The 23,572-nt window shown below is 40.9% G+C and overlaps 2 protein-coding genes across 3 annotated transcripts in view; one reads left to right on the forward strand and one right to left on the reverse strand.

Annotated features, from left to right (window-relative positions):
• Nucleotides 1–23,572, forward strand: part of LOC133226581 (serum amyloid A protein) — a 66,013-nt gene that overhangs the window by 10,546 nt on the left and 31,895 nt on the right. The window lies entirely within an intron of this gene.
• Nucleotides 139–23,183, reverse strand: GTF2H1 (general transcription factor IIH subunit 1). Of its 2 annotated transcripts, none has more exons than XM_061380259.1 (16): nucleotides 22,772–23,183; nucleotides 19,694–19,767; nucleotides 18,498–18,666; nucleotides 16,471–16,663; nucleotides 13,852–14,014; nucleotides 12,105–12,198; nucleotides 11,216–11,365; nucleotides 10,063–10,142; nucleotides 8,613–8,740; nucleotides 7,384–7,471; nucleotides 6,043–6,128; nucleotides 5,095–5,212; nucleotides 4,163–4,253; nucleotides 2,572–2,687; nucleotides 1,608–1,700; nucleotides 139–1,017 (listed from the first exon to the last, which is right to left on the reverse strand). In XM_061380259.1, the coding sequence occupies exons 3-16, from the start codon at nucleotides 18,649–18,651 to the stop codon at nucleotides 931–933; spliced, it is 1,641 nt and encodes a 546-aa protein (XP_061236243.1). In that variant the 5' UTR covers nucleotides 18,652–18,666; nucleotides 19,694–19,767; nucleotides 22,772–23,183; the 3' UTR covers nucleotides 139–930. The 2 variants fall into 2 exon arrangements, with proteins under 2 accessions (XP_061236243.1, XP_061236244.1); XM_061380260.1 differs by lacking the exon at nucleotides 22,772–23,183 and adding an exon at nucleotides 21,760–21,908 and having other exon boundaries at nucleotides 19,694–19,764.

Genomic DNA, 23,572 nt, shown 5'->3' on the forward strand with positions numbered 1-23,572 from the left:
CTGTGGACACTGGATAAATTAACACATTTTTCTCCTTGCAATGATTATCAATTCGCCAAAAATAGTGTAACAGTCAAAAGGGAAGAGTGAAGGAAAACAGGAGAAGAAATAAAAATGTCTAAGAATTGAAAATAAATACCTTCTTTTGTAAGAAACTTTATTTAATTTCATTTTTAAAAATGCATTCTCTCCTCAGAACAAATACCACCGTAAAAAAACCCCAAAACTGCAGTAGCACACACTTGCACTCAAAGGAAAACATGCAAAACCCATGGCTGGAAAAATTCTGCATAAAATTCCAAGACTTCGGGCAAAAGTTTGCCCCCATGTGCCTTTAGGGACCCCAGACAACAAAGAGCTTTCAGTGCAATGTCTTGTTTCCAATTGGATGGGGAAACATGGCAGAAGCTTGTATTCCAACAGCTACACTCTCCCAGATGTTTGAAGCAAACCAGTCTCAGCTGTACTTCAAAATATCATTCTTAAATTGTTGCAGAAAGTACAGAATTCAGTAAAATGTCAGAATCCAGTGAAGGAAAGGTTCTGAGTTCTACCCTGTGCCATACACTTCTTAAAAAAAAATTAGACAGAAAAATGGATTTTTATTAATACACCCTCTTTAAATTTTTTATTTATGAAAGCAGCTCTTTATGCAAATCAAAAGCAGTTCCTGAGTAACTGCAGTAAACAGTGTCTTTTAAATATTTTTGCGCCTCGGCTCTTCTGTTTTGGTTCTTTCTTGGTTTTTCTCCCTAGTTTTCAAGTTTAATCTCAGTTCTTTTTCAAAAATGTGCAAGTTCAGTTAGCATCATTTCCAGAAGTCCGCAGCTTGCAGGTCTTCCTGCAACAACTACAAGATCTGCACATATGCTAGGTTGTACTCCTACACCTATTGCAGATTTTGCTCTCAAACCTGTACAGCATGCACTTTCACGTCTTCTTCAGCATACGCCGGGACTGCCACGTATGGAACTTATTGTAGGCCGTCTGCAGCATCTCTTCTATATGACTTACCAACTGAAACATTAAGAGGGAATTAAATGTCCCAGCTACTGGAAAATACATCCCCTTCCCTCCCTTTGATAAGATAGTGTTGCCTTCTTCCTTTTATTCAGTCAAAGTAATCTTGCTAAAATCACAGAGGTATGCCAAACAAAAAGGATCTGAGGCTCTATTGTAAAGTATCTGTAGAGGGAGCAGTTCAGACAGCTACTAAGCTGAGATGGTCACAGGGAAGTAGTGACACTTGACTGTGCTGTCTGCTCCAGTATTTACTCTGTGACCACTTCAAGTCTGACATGGTGTGAGACAGTTTTGCAGTTGTTATAGTTCTACTTCATGGTGGAAGTGAAACATGACTTCTCCTTCTTGCTGTCTCACTTGGGCAATTTTAAATTATATTTCTTGATAGTTTTTGGTATCATTCAGAAAGTTATACAGGGAGAGGAGGCATGCTTAACTCTACCCAATCTCTCTCTACTCATTTCCTAGTTAACAAAAACCTTAAATGCCCTAAGATAAGAAGTAACAAAGCTACCATCCTCTTGATAATCATGATTCAAATTATTAATAAGCACCCACACAATTAAAGAGTATTTTCCCCTTACATTTGTGCTTAAATACTGTCTCCGAATCTTTTCTTGGAATGGGCAGAGCTTTGCAACCTGAAATCTTTCCAAGTTGCTCTTCATTTTCACAACCTGAAAGAGACAGAATCCAACATTATAATCACTTTGCACAGTTCTCTTTCCCTTAACAAACTGTTCTCCAACCAAACACCTCATAACTAATCCTGGGGGCTACTTTAAATATGTGTAGTTTGAAGAAGAAAAGTTATTAAAACATCAGTGTCTAACCATTCTGGAGTGCATACTTATTTTTGAGGCCAGTGCAATGTGCCACTGTGATCATTAGCACTTTGTCAGTAAATACTACAGAGAAGATAGTCACAAAAACATGTTTTTGCTTCAGGACATGACTGCACCATGAATTTTCAGGCCATGTTTTGTGGCACGAAATCCAACATATCTGCAAATTTTTATCTTTGTGATCCGTGTGAGGTCAAAAGAAAGAACAGCAACAGAAAAATAGTTTCATATACCTGGTTGCAGCAAACACCTCTCCTCAAAGGCAACTTTGTTCTAAAAGCCAGCGTATGTTTTGAAGCTATGAATGAGTGGTTTTTGCAATGGATAGAAGAATAAGGAAAATTTTCTTGTAACTGTCACTGTGGAGGTGTATTAATGTGGGGGAAGGGGGGGCTTTAGTTTGTGTGTTTTAAACTGGCAATGAGATCTGCAGCTGGAGTATAGCTGACTATTCTGTTGAAATTAGCTTGCTGCAACTGCTCCTGAAGGGCACCAACAGGCCTAAGGTTGATTTTAATAGTGCCAAAAGAACCACTGAAAAAAAAGGTAATATTTTACATTGTTGATCTTCAGTTCTAGGGACGAGTAACTGCTCGCACTGATTTAAAGCATACGTACTAGTTCTATACTTCAAGTTAATGACAGTCATCCTAAACCGTGATCTGACCACATTGTAACGAGGGCCACACTAGGAAGTTCTTACCTTTTCTTCTAGGAATGGTGTGTTAACAGGAAAGCAGGACCAGAAGTGTCGTAGCAGTTCCCCTACTGCCACATACAAGTGTTTTAGTTCAGACTGAATGTCATTTGGCACCATCTCTGCAACAGGAAAAAGATTTTGTTGCATGACTCAAAACCATCATGAAAACAAGAGAATGTAAGGCTAATGAAGGAGATATACATTTCTATATACAATAGCAATATACATTTCTACCAGAATCCCAGAAAGGTTGGCTGGGAAGGAACACTGAGGTGCCTTACACCTGAAGTAGGACTATCAGCAGCATTAGATCAGGTCAGCTGCTATTTATGACTATATAGTTAGAAGCTTGTATGTTATATATAGGGAGATCTATGTTAGCCAAAGAATGGATATAAAACTTAATCCAGGATTAGAAGCAGTATATTTGTACTGTTCTAATGGTGTGGCAGTACTGCTTCTGGGACCAGCATCTTGTGCTCTTCACAGCACAGCACTAAATACTGTATGGTGGATATTGCAAGCTCTTCTCTCTTTTACAATGGCAATGAGAACATGGTCACCCCCTGTGGAAGATGAAAAACCCAGGCAAGAACAAGGAACTGATCCCAGATACTCTTAAAGAAGAAAGGGCAATGGGGTTCAAGAGAAGGGGGGAACCACAATCATAAAAACCAAAGAAAAAAAGCAGTCATTGAGGATGACAGGAGCACAGTTAACTGAGCAGTGAATAGCAAATTCTAGGATGAGGCTGGGTTTTATTTCTGTTTGGTTGGGTTTTGTGGGTTTGGTTTTGTTTGTTTCTGCCCTGGTTTTTAAATTGAAAAAGGTGGTCAAGCTCAAGATGGAGTGCAGCACCCAGTAGGTCAACTGGGATGGGTAAGAAAGCCTCACTACCGCTTGCTGACTCCTTTTCTTTCAGTACCATAAAGAACCTACACTTGCTTTTTCAGCTGTCTGCATTAGCTTCTGTGGCTCTTCATACCAAGTAACACAAGTTAACTGGAAACCTGTTATAAACACTGCCTTGTGAGAACAGGGATTCACCTGCTGCAATGCAAAGGAAATGAACTTGGGAATAGCTGAAGAGATGTAAGAAGGCGGAGTTGTCTGTTTTGCCCTTGCAGACTACAAGAAAGTTGTCCTTTTTCACAGCAAGCTGTGGATCTTAAATGCAGGCTGCAGAAAAACCTAGTTCCAGACAATTATCTTGACCTCACCTTCTTTAGAGTCCTCCCTGAGTATGCCTTTATTTTCTAAAATCCAGAGGAAAAAATTGAAAAGAGAAATGCTGAACAAGCAAACCCCATTATCTATATGAGGACTTGGTATCAATTGCAACCTTAATCACTTGCTTTGTACAATTTTCTCTCATTCAGTTGCCTCAGCAGTGGTGTTAGCCAGTACCACCCTCATGGTGTGGCTTGGTTGTTGCTTTTTATTTGTTACTGTAGCCCAGTATTATTTCAGCTGCATGTTTCCACAATTTCCTTTATCACTGTAACATTCCAAGAGGCAGATGAAACAGCGAGCCAGGTACTGCTTTATAATGCAGTAAGATATGATTAAAGTATTTTACGTCCTAAATCCTTACGGTTTATGGCTTGCTGTGTTCCACCCTGCATAAGGGCTCCTCCAGGTGACAGGGCTGCAATAGTGTTAGCAGCATCAGCACTTGAAAGGACCTGAAGGGAGAGAGGGAACAATTACTTCATTTCACTTTCTCCAATAAAATCATTTTTAAATGAATTGTATTTGAACTCCAATGGCAAAGATACAGTTGAGCAGATACAATGGAAGTTTTGATGAAGAGTCTGCTCAGTACTTGCAAGTGCTATAAGCTCACATTTTCAGTGAAAGCTCTTCAATTACAGACAAACCAACCTTTTCTTTACCTAGTATGTGAATTGGCTATGCAGCTACTCTGAAATGAGACAGAGAATTACTGTACAAAAATGTGACACATTTGCACTTGTGGCTGCTTTACATCAGGCCAAATCTGGGATTACTAACTGAGGAAGTTCAGATACTGGCTGGGGAGACTGGCTGCCTGGGTGTGCTGCACTCTAGTTGCCAGAAGACAGCTTCTGTGTAGCCCACAGTGAGAACTACATCCTACCTAAGTGCATTTAGGAGCAAAAGACCTGTTCAGTTATAAATTTGCTTACTACGGACCTTTTAAGACTATTACATACTAAACTTCAGGGGGTGAGATCAATAATATTGGCCTGTGTTTCATGTTGCATAACTTTCCTGCTTTACTACTTTCTACCTTTTACCATTTCCTCAGAGAACATGGCAACAGTAGAATATAACTCAGAGTATCAGGTCCCTGTTGTTTAGATTTTAAACTCAGTAACTCAAAAGGTATTGCCTAAAGTTGTAAACTAAATTGAATAACATGAAACTATTGGAGATAATTAAGTCTGCCCTGAAAAATTAAAATTCCAGTAGACAGGAGGCACAAAATTACACAGAACGCAAGATGCTAACATCAAGGGTATTTTTTTGAGTATTCTTCCATACCTGAGTTAGTTTGGGTACATATGCTTCCATTTCTTGCCTAATACTATTAAAAGAATTAATTATATCCTGACTGGTTGCATATTGCTGTGATTGAATTGGAGTTGGACCATGATAATACCTGTGAGGTGAGAAAAGATAAAATATATTAATAGGAGTGTTGGTAGAATAGAGGCCAAACTCGGTGGACTGGTCTTCAAATGTTTCCAATTTTAGATGCTTTGTAATTGTTGACATTACTATCTAAATCTTATTTATTGACAAAGTAAAATATATTGCCACATCGGAAGAAGTTGGGTCAGGGATGGTATGACAGCAAAATAAAGAGTTTCTGTTGTTGAATCTCTGAGCATCACTTTGCTAATAAGAAGCTATCTGTGCCACTGAGTTCTGGGAGTATTATTAAGAGTAGAGGAATTCATGCCACTTTGAATTGAAACTGAGCACATTGAGTATCACTTCTTTTCTGAAGTTACATTTATGGTTTTCATACTCAAAAAATCTAGAAAACAACAGGACTATTACTATAAAAACAGACCAATGAGCAGCCCAAACTATCCCAATTGCCTTTTTTTTTTTTCCTGGGAGTGGGTTTTCCTTGGAGCTGAGTATATTTTCACACGTAATACATTTTTCCACTGTAAGCTACAACAAAGCGCTGAACTGTGAATGCAGGTCTGTTAGCCTTTCACAGAAATTACAGGTCAAAGTTCTTCAAGCAGGCTTACAGAGACTTAGCTTGCTGGAAAGCAAGATGAAATAAAAATACAAATTTAAATGGGAATCACTTGGAAGCTGGTTTATCCAGAAGTTCATATTAGGTTTTTAAGATTAGCCTAAACACACTTGACTGTGGCACAGTAGAGACTAAATCAGCTGATTCTGTGCAGGCTGTGATGAGAGACCTTCTGTACTGAATATGCTGAAATAACCATGTGTATTTTAACTTACCTATCAGACTTCAAGTTTAGTGCAATAGTTTTAATGCTATTATTCTTTGATAAATCTTCATATTCAATGGCCTCCTGCAATTTCACCTAAAATAAGCCAAATAATTATACACATCACTAATGAGGATACAGTTTGATACATCTAGTGCTTTTTTCCAGTTCGCTGAGTCTCAGCAGTAGAGTTACTAAAACCGTAAAGAAAACCGAAGTGTGGAATGAAGCATGTCTACCCTCCAGAGGGAGCAGTGCCCAATATTGCTTAGAGGGTGCACTTTGGAAGTCTTGGCACTACCGCTTTTCCTGCAGGTTCTGGCCAAAACATGGAGTCCCTGGCACTTCAAAATACGCTCTACTATATATAGATCATTCTTTGTGCTCTCTATGTACATCTAGCTCTAGCTTAGCAGAAACAGTAATGCTTTAATGGCTGTAAGGAGTGCAAGACTAAAACCCTAATAATTACACAAGGTATGTGTTGACTGTACAGCTAGAGCATTAGTGGTGAGAGATAACAGCACAGTGGTATTACACTTCGTACAATGAGAAAACTATTTTTGAAATCTCCTCCTTTCTCCTCTTTTCATCACATTTATTCTAGTCCTGGTATACTGTTTTCTCTTCAGGGAAAATTGCAGTTTTCAGGAAAGTCTAAGCAGTTGACTACATTTAATAACGTGTATTCTACCACCTTTTCTCACAACATATGCAGGTTTTAAGTCCCCTTCACATGTTCTATTTGGGCTGTCAACTCTAGCAAGAGTATTCAATTCAGTTTTGCAGCAATTACAATACTCTCTTCCACTTTGTGAGCTTCTATAGTTAGTCTAAAACAAGCTGTTGCCTTGTATTTCAGCGTACCAGGCATCACTATGCTTTCAATTTAACTTCATTTAGCTTATGACCTTAGGATGAAGGCTGCAATGTGCCAGTTTAATCATCCCCTTTACAAATGATACATTTAATAGGTTAATATTGGTGCCTGAACACCACTACCCCTTTCAGATGGATGTTCTCTAGAATTTTTCCAGCATTTGGAGGAAAGGCAAAGGGGAGTTGGGCAAAACCAGAAATGCACTGTGTGGAAAGAATCAGATTTCTGGGTCCAATCAGAAGCATCTTGGAAATTTTTTACTTTCGTTAGGCACTACTGAAGAGATAAACAACAATACTTCAAGGTGTAACTTATTTGTGTTTACTAAAAGAGTACAAAACCTCAGGTTCTTATTCTATATACTTCTAAGCAAAGCCAAATCACATTAGATGCACCGTAAAACCTTTAGCAACTTTCTGACAGACAGCTTCCAGTTTCATTCAATTAGAATCGCATCAGCTAACTTTATACCTTTTTAATTGGTGGCTGAAAGAAATCTGAATCCCTGGAGTTTCCATCCGTACTGCTGGTCTCACTGTAATGGTCATTTTGTGCTTCTCTTAAAATAGAGAAACAGCATTAAGAATACCTCACAGAAACTTAAGGTATAAGCTAGAGGCAAAGTAAATACATCTGTTTCAAAAACTTTATATGCATGTTCACGTACTATATGTCAACTTTTTTCCCTGTACATCTTCATTTCTAGCAGCTGATCTAGATAGAAAGAACCAACTCCTCAAATAATCCTGTTTGTCAAGAGAGAAATACAACAGCAAGGGAGGGTGATTCTCCCTCTCCTCAGAAAATAGTAGCATGCCAGCAACACAAGTGGGACACAGCAAAATCATGACTAAATTAGAAACGCTTTGCATACACGCTTATGCCAACCAGATGTTAGCAGAGATATGAAGCCCCGAGATACTACTGTTGCAGAATGAGAGCTATTGTTTTGTCTTTCTGAACTGGAACACACATTACATGGAAGAGATCATTAAGGTCCAGTGTTCAGTTAGACAGAACAACAACATGATGGAGCACAGCTAGACAGAAGGTACTAGGATTTATCACAGATGAGGTCTGCAGGATTTGGGAAGAGTAGGAATCCTCTGATGTTTGTTTATAAACCACTCATAAAGCAGACTTCACATCAGGCCCATTTCATTATTCTTTGAAGAAGTTTCATTCATGAAGTTCACTGCAAATATACTAAACCACCTGGTTATTCTTTTCTTTTTAGTCTGGGGCAAGGTACTGCACTAGAGGAATCTTTAATCTGATCTACCTATGCCACACTTCTTGCTTGCTCCTTTGCTTATGTCCATGCACCCCACTACAGGAAGCCTCAGCAGACCTGCTCCTGGAAGGCAGGTAGTAGGGACCCCCTATGCCAGACCTCCCCTCCACACAGCAAATGGAATACTACTTCTGCAGCCTTCACCAGGGGTGGAGAACTAAGGCAGAAACATCCTTTCCTTTTTTCATCTGCTTTGTATGGTAACTCAGCTAAAACTTAGCATTTTTCATCTCAGAAAAACTGTTAAAGTAAAATGGAATGTAAAGGTATTTTTGTTTCTAAAGTGAAAATTATAAATCATAAAAATTACACAAAAATGTTGGATGTGCAATTGAAGACTTACTTTCATTTTGGAAATTCTTTAAAATTTGTTACAAACCAGCTTTTACACAAGAGTGAAACTTACTGTTTCCTGAGGCCAGCTGCAAGGACCATGGCACTATGATGATTAAAGCGTTTTATAATGGCAGTGGTGCTACTTTCTCTAGCAGATTTTGAGGCATTTGATGTAGAGGCCATAGAAGCAACATATTCCTACAAAGAAAACAACATTAGCTACCTCCTGCCCCAAAACCAGAAAGACTGAATCAGGAATCTTGCACGTTACCTCCTCTGAGCTCTACTGAGTGATACTGCCTCATCATGGGAAGCAGTATTTTCCTCCCTAGCTCCACCATCACATTATGTACTTTGAAAAATCTCCATAGACTATTTTATTCTGCTAACACTGGGTAGTTTAAGTGTCTGAGAGAAGAAAAAAAATGTTTTGTAAAACTGTGGTCTAGTTATAAGTAAAACTAGAACTAGCTTAAAAATGTGAGGATCACCTGCATGAAACAGACAGGCATTGACGGCAATTAAGAGCTAGCAATTGTTTTATTGACCTCTTTTTACCAGCCTGTGGGACAACAGCAGCGCACAGGCTAAATGACACCTGTCAGGAGGATGCGGTATCACTGGGAATTCAAAAAACTTCAGGCCTTAATCCTGGCAGTGTTCCTTGGTTGCCAGGTGGCTAAAGGCAGCTTGCTTTGCCCTATGCACAGTTTCATGCCTGCAGTTAACCAGCCTCAAAATGAAAGTAGGGCAGTTTGCATAGCAATTCAAACATACCTAGCCTAAACTCCTAGTCCAGTTCCAGACTGTTGGCTTTGTACAACTCTTACAGAAAACAAAACCAACTTAGATATGCTGCATCATTAGTTAAAACTCCAAAGTTTAACTTAGGTCAACTGCAGAAAAGCACATTTTTAGGTAATTTCACATTATGGTACACCATTTATAAAAATTGTTTTAATTTGTACTTGGAGGCAGGTAACAAAACAGATCAAGTTAGTCATACATTTAGCAAAAGATGGTATTTAAAGCTAAACAAAGAAAACTGTATAAAGTGTCCTTAAAATTAAGCTGAATCAAGCAAATAGCCATGTTTAAAATGAGAACAAATGCAAAGACTTCTTCATTTCATGCTACTTTTTGTATGTTGTCACAGCTTCTAAAAGGCAGGAAGAAAACAGAATGTCCACTTCAGACAAGAAAAAAACAAAACCAAACCATCCAAGTGAAATAATAATTCTTTAAAAAGGAATTCCTACTTTTATAGCCAGCAAACTAAGGCAGACAGGAGACATACAGGACTATGGGCAGAGTCTCCATTTCTTTACACACACATGTGCAACTGTGTCAATGTCGACTACCCAACCATTGCAGAAGCCTAGTAAGTGATGTGGTTTAGAATTAGCATTTGTAGCTATTTTAAGAGGAGAGGGACCCTCTTTTTCCTTAAATGAAGCTAAGGTGGGGGTTGGCTGGGGTTTCTTTTTTTTTGGGGGGGGGGGGGGTTGGCAACTACTTACTTCATCTAATGTGTAATCATCCAAAGCTGTTAAATCTATCAGGGGGTTTTTTACTCCTTGAGACACCATTGCTTTTAACCCTGTATAAAACAAAGAAAAAAAATCATTAAAAACTGTATCTAACATAGGGATTATTAGATTATATTTAACCTTTAAATGAAAAGACAAAGGTTCTGCAGATATCCAAGTATCAGCATGACTAAAGCTTTCAACCCTTTTCAGAGTTCCATTTAAAATTATCAATAAATTGGAAAGGCATTGTTAAAGATCATCCTACTAATTAGCACGGCTTTCATCAACTTCTACACATCACTGTTTGGTTAAAAAAACCCAAACAAATAAAATTGAACATTGTATTAGTTAGTAGTTATGTTAGTTGTATTAATGTGGGAACTGGGAAGCCTTAGTTGTGTGTTTCTTCTAATTTTGGCACTATTTTGCTGTCTTGTCTTGGGCAGAATGGCAATTTACATCTGGTGATAGTTTTACTTGTGTAGGGTTATGGATTTCATTAGTCAGAATACATATTAAGGAATGGTGTTAAGTGATCTCAACTCTGCACATCTCTGTATCATTACAAACCTACCTCAAAAATTCAATAAAAACTTATATCAGATGGTATTTCAACATTTCACATTAAAAAGGCTGACAGAGAACAGGGATGGCAACTCCTCTGGAAAATTTTAAACAAGATCCATATTTGTCTATTACTAAAAACTGATCTATAACAAAAGCTATACGTGCTCTAAGTTGTGCACATACCACAGAATGAAGCCTTATATAAACAAAATTATTCCACAGCAACTGATGGCACAGAATAATCAGTCTAGCATGACAGCACGTAATAGAATTTATCGCAGATTTTCTGTTGCATGAGTTGTAATAAAGCTGGTTTCTACTGCTACCACTCTCCAAAGGCTACTTTGTTTCAAGAAGGGCACTCTCCATGAAACATGTTGAGAATCCAAAGCTATAGCTAACTTCCAGTGGCCATCTGTACCTTTCACTTCACAGTTTGACAAACAACATGCCTAGTGAACAAATGTAAGAAAACTTCAGCTTTCCTAGATTTACTAGACAGACCGCTTGAGTGTTGGGGTCTATGAGACAGCTAGGACTGTTGCAGCCTATAGCACAAAGTCAAAAACCTTACCTTTTTCATCCAGTTTGGCACACTCCGTAAAGAGGTCTTTGGAGCCTGTATTGAGCCTGTCCCGATGGAAATAATGAGACTGAAAAAATCGTGTCCAGAATTCCTTCTCCGTCATGTTATGTGGAACATTTTCTGCATATTTCATTTTTACTGTGAACAAGACCAGCAGTGATTGCAAACTGTTCTGCAAATCCCAGTATGGTACTTTACGCTAAAATTTCCTTGCTTTCTTCCTTCCTTGTTTTTTGTCTAATGCTGCTTTCATTCATTCCAACTAAACTAAGGGAACACAGTAGTTAAGCATAAGCAAACAGGTACTTCTTTTTATGCCCCGCAATGCTAGCTAATACTTTGAAATAAATGCATGTAACAGTGGTCTGAATACTCTAACTTGAACTGCAGACACACAAGAAGTTTGATTAGCCAGAATTCTAGTAATTCAGTATAGTGCAGGGGGATGATGGAAATCAGATTATTTTCTTCCCAAAGGTGGTTTAATGAAAAATAACAATTAACTGAAATTCTGACTAGGAGAGTACATGGGAACCAAACACATACTCACAATCTAAGGAAAAAAAACACCCCAAAACCACCAACCCCCCCAAACAAACCAACCAACCAAAATTCCGAACAACCAAAAGTTCTATGCACAAGTTAAAATGTTTTCATTTAACAAAATCAAATCCTCATTTCAAATGCATGTTTTAACACATGCTTCTTCCCACCCCTCAATCAAGTCAGGGAAAATCATCCAGAAGACTGAATATATGGTGCTTTGTATTTCCAGGCTCAGACTAACATTTCAGTCTTCCCACAGCAAGATGGTAAAAAACCCCAAACCAACCAAATCTTAAATGTATGTATTTGTTTCATAAAGCACTGTTTTTACCTGCAGGATATGTTCGAAATATGGATTCAATGATATCTGAAGTCAAATTATACCGCAGACCATTGCAGCCATCTGTTTGAGGCCGTACATCAGCCTAAGAAAGAGCATACAAGGAAGAAAACCAGTCACGTCTGAATGCCTCTGTAACTGGAGAAGGAAAAAAACTAGCATCTTGCAGTCAAATTCTGCTGCAGATAAAATAATCTTCTTCCTCCAATAATCCATAACATATTTGATTATAAATAGGTATTTTTAGAATGACTACATTTCCACTTAAAGGCAAAATTCTACAAGTAGATTGTAAATTTTAGAAGATGAAAAGCAAAGACCATTCTATCAGTCAAAAGAATGTGTGCTTAGTTTAATATATTCTTGTTTCACAGTAAAAATAGGCATGTTTACTGCATATGCTTAATCCATTAATGTGTGTGCAACAATTCAGCTAGTGAATAATCAGGGATGATAATGAAGTGACAAAAAAGGATTTATGGTTCTCATACCTTATTTGCTTACACACTGAAAGCATCTCCATATAACTGGCAAATAGCAATGAATTTAGAAATTGAGGGTGAGCCTCAGTCAGAACTTGCAAGTTAGATCTCAGTGATCTCTTTAGGAAGCTCTGGAGCAAGCAAGTTCTCAGACCAATTTTCAGTAACAGGAAAAAGTACATGATTGCATAAGCTGCCTTCTTTTCTTCCTCTTCCTGTACATCTAAATTCTAAGTTTTGTCCCACCTTCTTCCTAGAGAAACACTCATTCTGAGCAGAGCCAATAGTTATTTAACTTGAACTAGAACACACAAATATATGAAATTCGTTTTCACAAATGCAGAGTATACAAACACAACAAGTTATTTATGAAGGATTTGGTTTAGAAAGTCTCAGTGGGTGTGGTGCTTTGCTTTTTTATTGTCAAGATGTAAGAATAATGAGAGAGAGGAAATCGGAGGCATCAAGTTCATTTGGTAAATGATTCAGGTACTTCTAGGTGGGAAAAAACAAGTATAGCAGCTAAGTCATAAAGCTGCTCCCACCTCCTGTTTCCCTCCCAAACACTTGATGTGTGTGCAGTCAGTACAAAGGTGGAAATGGGATTCCCACTAGAGAGTCACAGCATGTATTAATTCTGTTGCAAAAGTAGAAATACATCTGTGGAAGGAATCTAAAGATTGTACCTAGGTTACTTTTAGACTGCATTGAGATTACTGAGGCATGGTTTCTACAAATGGGTAACATAACAAAGATGGAAAAAGAGAGAGAAAACAAGTTTTCATACATACAAGTTGCTCTTCAAGTAGCTGAAAGCATGTTTAAGAAAAAACTGGGGAGAGAATAAAACTGGAAAATCTCTGCAGCTTCATTTATGTATGTCAATGGTGCAGCAGAGATACTCTTGAACTTATGGCATTAATACAATGTAACTTAGTGACTGTAAGTTTACCGTTATTCCTGTTTAACAGGAGGCAGACGTATAAAGAACAACGGCCTATTGTCAATTTAAAGTGCAAATTGAGCAGATTAAATTGTCAGAATGTTGAGGTTGCAGATTTGAAACCGAAACCTTTACTTTTGTTCTTTTTTCTCCTTTATGATTGCAATAGTCTCACCAATGTGTGGAAATATGTGAAGGAACCAGGAAAGAACACTATTAAAGTATATGGGAATAAAGTATGTGAACAGAACTCGGAACACTTTCCCCAGTTGGTTTGCTCTAAAATCGTTTAAGCTAGAGAGGTTCAACATACCAGAAATGCTGCAGAGATGCCCACATCCTGCTTACTAGGTCCTGCAGAATTATCCCCTGCATTCAGGCTTAAACGGTTGGCCCAGAATTCCTCAGCACTGATTACTTGGCTCACAACAAGGTCTTTATAGAGCTGAAACAAAACAGGATCTTCTTGCAGCATTCTGGTAAAAGAATGTATTGAACAGAATTGAAATACTGCAGAATAAGTCACTAGGATTTCCATAACTAGCATGAGTTCACAAAAGGAACAGAAACCAACTACTTTCAAAATGCTGTGCATTTCTTAACAAGACTGTGTAAGCAAACAACCTCCATAGCTGTATTTGCCCTAAAAGACTTCAGGGCTAAAAAGAAATGTTTAAGGAATAGTATTAAATCCTAGAGAACAATAATGCCTAGAAAAAGTTACTATGGGATTAACATCTTATCCTAATATTCTGTGGTGCTCTTGTGTCTTTGCACATCCAGGACTGGAGTCTCCTGAAGTGTAAAAGCACAACAAAACTTCCTGAACTTCTGTAACAATGCTCTCATGGGGCAGGAAGAGATTTCAGCACTGTCCAATTCCCATTTAATATCTTAAAATTCAGTACTTACATGTTTCTCTTCTATTGCAAGAGCACACATAGCAAAATGTGGGGGATGAGGTACCTTAAAACATGTATTATCCTGAGTTGTTTGTTCATTTGTGTTTCTGTTGGTGACAGTAGGATCTCCATCACTTAACTATGACATACAGCACAATTGCTACAGAAACATTCAGTGTCACTACTTCCACCACAGAATAACATTTGCAGAAGTTATCATCCAAATATAAAGTATCACCCTTACTATCCAAAATGCAAAGAATGCATGTACCTGAAACTTAATTCATGTTTAAGCAGCTTTTCAGACAGCTGCACGCTTGACTTGAGACCAACCAGGCTATTGTCAGGGAAACATGCATGTGTGTTCATAATCAGCCAATAACCTCAATGATCTCTGACCTGTACCTAAAGGTCTTGATCATTTGCAAACAAACAAAAATAGGGATCTTATGAATACCTAATAAATGATCCAGGGCAGAACACGGATAAACTGCAATCCGGATTGAATGAAAGTCTGTAGCTGCTCTAAGGATGAAGTAGGATGAGGTGGAAAAGAAGACTTGGTGCAGGACATCCCTATTGTATTTTAACCACCACAGTTTTTCTTGTTGGTACAAATATGGATTAGTGGCCATTTCTATAAATTAGTGCAGCAGGAACCAGTCTTATTTTAATTGTTCCATTAAAACTTGGAGTATTGGTATGTACCTGACCCCTACGTATGAATAAATGAAGGAAGAGCCACAGGGACTCTGGATGTAGTATGCCTTCTAGAACAGACTGAAACTTTTTTGCCTTTCAGTTGAAAATTAAGCTAGTGAAGCCCTGCCACGAGACTTGGACTTCTAATCAAAGTAACAGACTGTGACCGAGTACGTGCAAAGATTCTGCCTTCCCTGTAACTAGGAAAGCTCTTATTGCCACATGGCGTAATACTGTAAAATCTCATTTAAGGATACAAAGATCCAGAGCTAAGACTGCCCAAACAATCAGCATTAAAAGTCTTAGAAATAAGGCACGTAATATAAAGAAACTAGGATGGTGATAGTGCCAAAGCAGTCTGCACTGCCGTAGACCCTTGTGGTCCCTGCAGTACTAGAAACAGTTAATCCTGCATGTGTCAGAGCTCCTGCACAAGGCTCTTACCTGGGAAATCTACTTGTAAAGAGCTACCTGCCCAATGAGGCAATGTTCCTAGGTTTTTAAAAAATCTAGCTTTAACTCAGCTGAGTTCAAAGCTAGAACAGTCTCTGGAAATGGAAGGGAATAGATAGAGGATTCATAGCAGATGCTAGAATAAAGTGAAACTCATCTGGGGAGATGCAGAGAAGTGTAAGCATGCTCTATGGCCACAAGGACCGGTTTAAGACAAGTATTTTAGAGGAACGGAAGCATAGCTTAAAAGCCCTTTTGGGAAAAGGACTTTGGCCCCAAATGTCTTCTCAAAACATTTTTAGAATAAACATCCTGTATCCCAAGTCACACACTACTGCATCTCAAGTGATGCAGCATGAAAATACTGCAATTCAGTAAAGCATATAAAACACCAGGAAAAAATTGAGGGGAAAGAGGTCATACAGGGAGGAGGGAGGAAGGGGAAGAAATCACAAATCAAAGGTGAGAACTTCTGGAAAAGAAGGAAAAAAATCTTTAAAGTAGACTTTCTAGCTAATACATATATACTTATTAAGAGACTAAAGAGACAGACTGCCAGTTGGGTGCATTTGTCTCACAGCCGTGGTTAACAGACTGGGTGGCAGCCAGGTTGGCTGCCTTTACACCTCAAGAACATGTCACTGAGAACACAGGTACAGTCTCAACATGTCACAGTTATATAATTCTCAGTGAACAGCCTCTAAATTGGAAGCGGAGAGATTTATACTAGGAAAACGAATGCTGTATCACTAACGATGTTGCAATAACAACTGTTAGCAAAACCACACTGCAGTTAGGTAACAACTAAAGCAGAAGCCAAACAAACACCAAAAAAAGTCCAAGCAAAACCAACATTAAGGTTCCTTTCCCTTTACCTGTTCTTCTCCTCAAGTTCTTTATTAGCTTTCCTTTTGAACTTGGGCAACAGTTGTTGAAGAAGATCCTTTACCGCATCTCGCTCCTTCACTGCTGTGCTTTCATTGGAGAAGTGAAAGTTGGTTGTGTCCCCTGCATGCAGCACTAGCTGAAGCTGAATTTTAGCTTTACCTTCTGGACTGATTTTCTGGCCTAGATTACACAGAGAGTATTAATTAGCCAAAGACAGTAAGCTTATACAAGGAACACTCTTCCCTAGAGTATTTGCTTATAAGCAGTTATCCTCATCATCCAATTAAATACCATTATCCTGTGTGTGAATTCCAGCCATAAAAGTGGAACATAGTCTTCCCCTTAAATTAGTTTGAACCCAGCACCTTGTTCAGTCTAAAACACAAGACACAGACACCAGCAGTCTACTGTTCAGTATCCTTCAGCTACTGCTCAGGAGACCTCATTTATCTTTGCATTCCCCACATCTTCCATTAGAAAACTGCTGCAAATTATATTGTCATCACATGGACACTCTAGCCTGGTACCAGACTAGGCTGCTGCTGAAAGGCTACAACCTCCTTTCCACTTCTTCCTGCTCTCTTTTTTGTATGAGTTTTAGTATTTGTGCACCAAGCTGAACCAAGGAACCAATCAACTGAAAAGTGACCCCTTTTTGTTTTTCCAGCTGGATCAATTCCAACAGAAGAAAAGTAGTAAGAAAGAAGATGCAGGGTGGGGTAACAGCATGTCTATTGACAGTAAAGCTACGCTGGTCTGAAGTGGTGTGGTAAGCACATTTAGCTACTAGTACTCCCAGAGTCGATCGCCAATGCCTCCAAGGTACTATTACACCCTCATGACTCATGAAAAGAACCCTAACTCCTGCTTCCTTTCTCATAACCAGAAGGAGCAGAGACTAGAACAACTGCTTTTACGTATTGCTGTGCTATACTGACTTCAGTGTAGCACTGCAAATGGCACTAACTTAACTTTGAATCTTACCCCTTTCTCCAGTGCAACTGGGAGACAGGAACCAGATGTCACCACTGAATCATCACTGCTATCACAAATTTACAAATATCTCCCCCCATTTTTTAATTTTGGATGACAAAAAAGAGCATCTTTCATCTAAGTTGACTTCAATGCCTATACATGTACATTTTTAAAATATAAGCTGCTGAAGTCTAAGTAAATAGCTAAATAGAACCTTCACAAAGTTGATTACCTGAGGTGAACAGAGCTTTTAAACCCCTTACTACATCTGTATTTAAGAAAACAGCATATTAGTTCTGATTCTTCACACACATTTTTGATCATGCTGCAGTACTTGTATGTAACTTTAAACAGCAATAATCATTAAACCTTTACCAAGTGACACATACAACTTTATTCCTTCTTTGGCATTACAGCACATGGAATATGAGCACTAATTGGAAACAGAAAGGCAGCATGCTATAGACATTTACTGTTCAGTTTTGACTCACAAGTACTCTGCTACTGCAACAGTAAACGCTTCATCAGAATGTTACCAGTTAGGCCAAGCTACAGAAGCTAGTGCTTCTGAAGCTATGGTCTACTGGATGAAAGTAAAACACTGAGGGTCACTTTATATGAAAATTGGAACAGCTTTAGATGCATAGTTTAACAGATGACATGTCAGTTTCTGTGTTAGACCTTGAAAATCCTGTACTCTTCCTCAACCCTCCTCCCACCCTTCCGTCCACAAGTAGATGGCATGGCTTATTTCTCTAATTTATTGCAGAAGTTTATCAAAATTTAATAGTAAATGCAGTATAACTTAAACAGCTGGAGACTACAGAAGTCCTGTAGTAGCATCCTTAATAAACTGAGTGATACTTCAGCATGGTCCTGACCTCTGCTGCTACACAGAATAACCTAGTCAAAGCTTCAGACCCTTTTAACCTTCCCAACTTATTCACCAGTGTTTTATGGCAAATATGCTTTGGGTTGTATTTAAATGTTTATCAGAATACTGCTTACTGAAGCTGGAAAAGGGAAAGTGCTCACTTACATTTTATGTCTGCATACATATGGCTGACTGTGAATCGGTCTTTGCCTTCAGGTGCCCATGCTATCCTTTCAGCCATAAGGTAGAGAGCTCCATCCTGCTTCTTCTGACGTACCTTCTTTACAATCAGTAACACTTCTTCAGATGATGTTGCCATTGTGGCTGTAAGGAGCTATTAAAAACATACAGTTGAGCTGGTTAGTATAATTATACTTGCTGCAAATCTTTCAATACTCCTATCTGTATCAAAGTATTACACCCACATTTACTTGTTAATGCCTACACCATTTTTTAAATATTCCAGATAAACATGCTTCCCTCTGTAAGTGCAATCAAGATATTTATTTAAATAAAATACTGCCAGCTACCTAAATAATTCACCTTGCTACTGATACTGCTTTTGCTTCAGTAAAAGACCTGCAAACCTTAAACCAATAACAAAATTTTCCTGTTTTAATGTTCCTTTACTGTTTTTTCAAGTTCAGAAGGAGACACAAGCTCAGAAATGGCACAAATTCTAAATCTCCTCTGGCATTTGGCAGCAGTTCTCTTCTTCAGTGTGAATGGCAGATGTTAAGTCATTTCGGAAAAGGGAAGGATACAAGGTATGTGAAAAATAGCAGTTCTCTGTGCTAAGGATAAAGTAGCCCAGCTACACTCCTATTCTTACTGTGGTGGGCTAGAACAATGTTTTGCATGCTTTATTCCAGCTGGGCAGTTTCCCGTCCCTCGTCCCTCTCCTCCGAAGTCCGAGGGACTAATGTTACACCTATTTCATCACAGTGGTAATTTTGTCGCCAGTCTCACATCAACAAGCCTTTTGCATTCTTCTCCCCCCAGCAGTCACTATCATTCCTCTCTGCAGGTTGAGTCTACAGCCTTAAATTTCTCAAGAGATAAAGGATACCACAAGTATCACCACATTCTATGAACATACTGTCATACACCTATCAAAAGATTCCATCTTTGGTACGTTCACTGTAAATGTTTAGTCTGTTCAACTACTGTATTTTGTACATCATAAACTTTACTATCAATACGTGAAACACTGTTCAAATGCTGATATGCATGTTCTTCGGCAGCATGGTCTAGTGTGGCGTGTCCCTGCCCATGGCAGGGGGACTGGAACTTAGATGATCATAAGGCTCTTTCCAACCCAAACCATTCTATCATTCTAGGTTTCATATGCTTTAGAATACCTGTAATATTTGCTGAGGTCCACATCAAACTTCCATCAACAATCTGCATCAGCTATTGCACTACTAGTAGGTATCTTAAAAAAAACAAAGACAACAGAAGCAAGACAGGACATTTACTGTGACAGCCCGGACAGCAGCAGAGCATTCTCTTCAGCAAGTTTTACATACCCATCTCTGAAATTAGTTAAGTAAAATACTAAATTGAAAGACTTAATGGCAAAAGGGCTCTGCACTTAGGCTTCACTCCATCATTTCAGTCCTCCAAAGCTTTGCCAGAGACTTCAGTGATGCTGAGCTGAATGTGGGGTTGCACATCAGCACCACTGCAGCAGTCACTGGAACAAGTTGGGCCACATTCAGAGCAGCCCTGATAATACTTCTCTCTCAAAGAAAACTGTATGGCATGATTTCAGGACCGTTTCCTAGCATAATGCTTTACAGTCTCCCCAGCATCGTTATTCTCTTCCAGTGCTACTCACTCTACCATTTTATAGTTTCCAGTTCCATGTCTGTAGCCTCTCATCAGGTCCTTATCCTTACTGGGAAAAAGGCAGCTGGCCACAGACTAACAAACAATATATGCAAGATGAAAGATTATATACATATGTAATATAATCAATATATGTATTTTATATATACATATGTATACATGTAATATACATGTAATCTATATATATGTATGTATATGCATACACACACAGCTCAATATATGCAAGAGTAAGGATTTTTGACTTTTTTCTCCCTTTATTACTTTACAGTCCTTTAAGGTCATTATTACCCAATGCAGTAGAGACAAAGCCACAGAATGCAAACAAATTAAACCTGTACTGAACAGAAAGAAAAGGGAAAGTGTTTCCATAGCCTCATTCTGATGCAAGTTGCTTTGCTTTTCTACCATGCTATTTCACCCACCTACAACCAGTCTTTCTACTACAGAAGACAACGATCGGCACCTAGCAACTTCTCCTTTACAAGCACAACCTTCTAGAACAGTACCCTGCAGTGTGCAGTCTGTGAACTCACAATTATCCCAGGAGAAGATCATTCTACCTTCTGGGAGGGTGAACACACTAGCTCGCAGCTGTTCTTATTTGTGTCATTGCTCTGCATCCTTTTTCGTGCAGTAATTTACAGTGGCAGTAGGATGATACAACTCACAAGCTCAGTAAGCATTACCCAAAATGGAGAAAACCCCAGCTGTCTTTTGAAGAGTACATCAGAATGAATAAAAAATTGAGGAAAGTTACCATCTCTCACTAATGAAAACAAAATGGCTTCTTGTTACAACTAGTACAGGGGAAACTTCTAAAATAGAAATCTCACCCAGCTGCTAAAAAAGTATGAGGATGGTCCCCTATAAACTGCACAGGGTAAGGCCGCGTCCTCACTAAGGACACACAGCACATAACTTTTTTCTTTTTGGATGGTTAAGGCTTACTACACAGTCGGTTGAGAGCCATCAATGGTTTATTTGTGCCTGCCCAAATCTCCTAATCTCTATATTTAACAACTCGAGTTTCCAAGAATCAGTACTGTGGATGATGACACTGCTGCTCAAAGGGGCAAGAACTGAAATGTGCACACAAGAGAAATTCTGTTATTTTACAGCATTAACTATAATGTTAACCTGCTACAAAAACCAGAAGCATTAGAGTTCTTTAGCTGCAGACTTTAAAAGACAGATATTTCTCTGGTTTCAGTATCTTCCAGAATAGGAAGGTCAGAAATGCTTGATTCGGAATTCTCCAGCAGCAGAGCTTTTGAAATTACGATTAGGAGTTCTAGAAAGCACTTAGATCAATCCATAGCCCTAACCCATGGGGTATGACCTGTCATCAACCATGCCTTGAGGGTATTAATCTCAGGTGCAGTTTACAACTGGCAGGGTCTATCAGGAAGTCTCAGTATTGGCATAAAAAGTCAACACAAGGTCCTCCTGTTTGCTCATCCACCTACAACCTCCCAGATCTATGAGAGTGGACAGAACTTCTGGAAATACTGTCCAATTCCAACAGCTGCCTTTCCTCTTAATGCAGCAACTCTTTCTAACCACTTTTAAAATTGAATATCTCTCTTGTCTGTTCCTTATAACCTGTTCTGAATGCTCTCCATTACCAGCATTTCACTCCAGTCTCCTCCCATATGGAGCTCTAATCATAAATAAAGGAAACATTTACACATTGTAATAATCCTGATCCGGTCAGGGTAGATACAGGCAGGCAGGCAAGCTCTGACAACTGATGCAGTCCCTGCTGCTAGGTTTCCACTCCCTACAGGGAACAGCAGAATATCCACGCTAATGGTCCAGACTGAGCTGCAGTGGCACAGGTAGGCAGCAGGACTCTTGACGGTTTGGGTGGGGCCGGGAGCCAGCAGAGCAGCACCCGGAGGGGCAGCACCAGGCCTGCCAATGAAATACAGCCCACGGTAACGCTGGGAGCTGCTAAGTGCCACTGGTCTTGGATACCGGCAAGCATCGCGATAAACTGATGGAATCCACATGAGGTTTATGCCCCTGAGCCCATTCTGAAGGGTCGATTCGGCTTTCCTCCGCGACCGCATCACCTTCATACAGTGTTTCTGCCTGCAGCGAAACGTGCCCGAGGATATCCTGCACGGGCACTGCCGCGGCTCCGTCCGGCTCCTGGCGGCCCTGGCAGACGGTGGCCGCTGCCTAGGAAGGCGCTGCGAGGGCACCTCTTTGTCTACCGCCCGCACCCGACGCCCAAAGCTCGGGTGAAACCCACTGCCACCGCCGCGATCCCGCCGGCGGAGGGTTGCCTCCTCCCCGCCGCTCCCCTCCCTATGGGGCAGATACCGGTGGCTGCAGCCGCGTCTCCCGGTCCCGTCTCTACGGCACCCGCGGCCGGCGAGGCCGCCACCGTTAAACAGCCACACCTGGGTCGGGTACGGAGGAACAGCGGGCTGCTAAGGACCGCCGCGCGCCTCGGCAGGCAGGAGAGACGGAAAGAACCGCTGGGCAACGCGGCCGTGAGAAGGATCGGGCCCCACTGCCCCCCCACAGAGACAATGCCCGGCACCGCCACCTCCCCAGCCCCGCGCCAGCGCGCTCCTTACCGTGAGGGCGGTGCTGGGTGCCGGCTGCTGCCGGCGGGAGGGGCCCGGGGCGGGAGCGGGCGCTACGGGGGTCGGGCTGCTGCCGGGGCCATGGGGCGGGCAGGGGGAGGCCACGTGACCGGAATAAGCCGTGGGGCGCTAGGAGGGGAATGGAGCCTGCCTCACGTGACCCTGGAGCGGCCGTCGCGGCGCGTCTCCTGTGGTCACGTGGTATGGGCCCGCTCCCCTCCCGCCTCCTCCGCTCTCACGTGACGGCCCCTCCCCCGTCGCCATGACAGTAGAGGCCGGAGGGGGGAGTGACGGTGCAGTAAACAGCGCCGCCCCCCCCCCCCATTCTCCCCGCTGCTCCCGGCCCTCCCCGTCCCCCGCCGTCACCCGACCCAGCGGTACGCGGGCCCCGTTCGTCCCCCGCCATCGGCCCGGTGCTCCGCTCCCAGGTCGCCGGTGCCGCCGCCACAGCGCTGCGGGGGAGGGGCCTCCCCTCGGCAACGGCCCTCGGCGGGAGGGGGCGCCGCGCGTCAGCGTCACGTGGCCAGGGCAGGCGGGCACGCGTGACGCAGCTTCCTCCTTCACGGCGCACTCTGCGTGACGCTGTCCCGAGCTGTGGCATGGCCCCGCCCCTCCCGCTCGTCACGTGCAGCTCTGCTTGGGGGCGGGACCACGGGGCAGGGGCGGTCCTGAGGTAGCGCGCGCAACGAGGTGGGAAGGAGAAGTCGTGCTGCTCGGCCGTAGGTGCCTTTGATTGGAGCTGTGTGCCTGCGGGAGGGAGCCCTGCCCGGGCCCGGAGAGCTGCCGCTGCGT

The sequence above is a fragment of the Neopsephotus bourkii genome, unplaced genomic scaffold (assembly GCF_033783945.1).
Source record: "Neopsephotus bourkii isolate Nb327-2 ecotype Australia unplaced genomic scaffold, CSIRO-AGI_Nbou_v1 NB_1792, whole genome shotgun sequence".
In the NCBI taxonomy this organism is placed as follows: domain Eukaryota; kingdom Metazoa; phylum Chordata; class Aves; order Psittaciformes; family Psittacidae; genus Neopsephotus; species Neopsephotus bourkii.

Bases quoted from the DNA above. Each gene is read 5' to 3' on its own strand.
- GTF2H1 (XM_061380259.1), bottom strand. From the start codon at position 18,651: ATGGCAACATCATCTGAAGAAGTGTTACTGATTGTAAAGAAGGTACGT. The intron at 14,015-16,470 runs GTAAAGGGAAAG...TTCTTTTACCAG, and splicing joins GAACTTGAGGAGAAGAACAG to AATGCTGCAAGAAGATCCTG. The intron at 2,688-4,162 runs GTAAGGATTTAG...TTCCTGTTGCAG, and splicing joins AACACAGCAAGCCATAAACC to AGATGGTGCCAAATGACATT.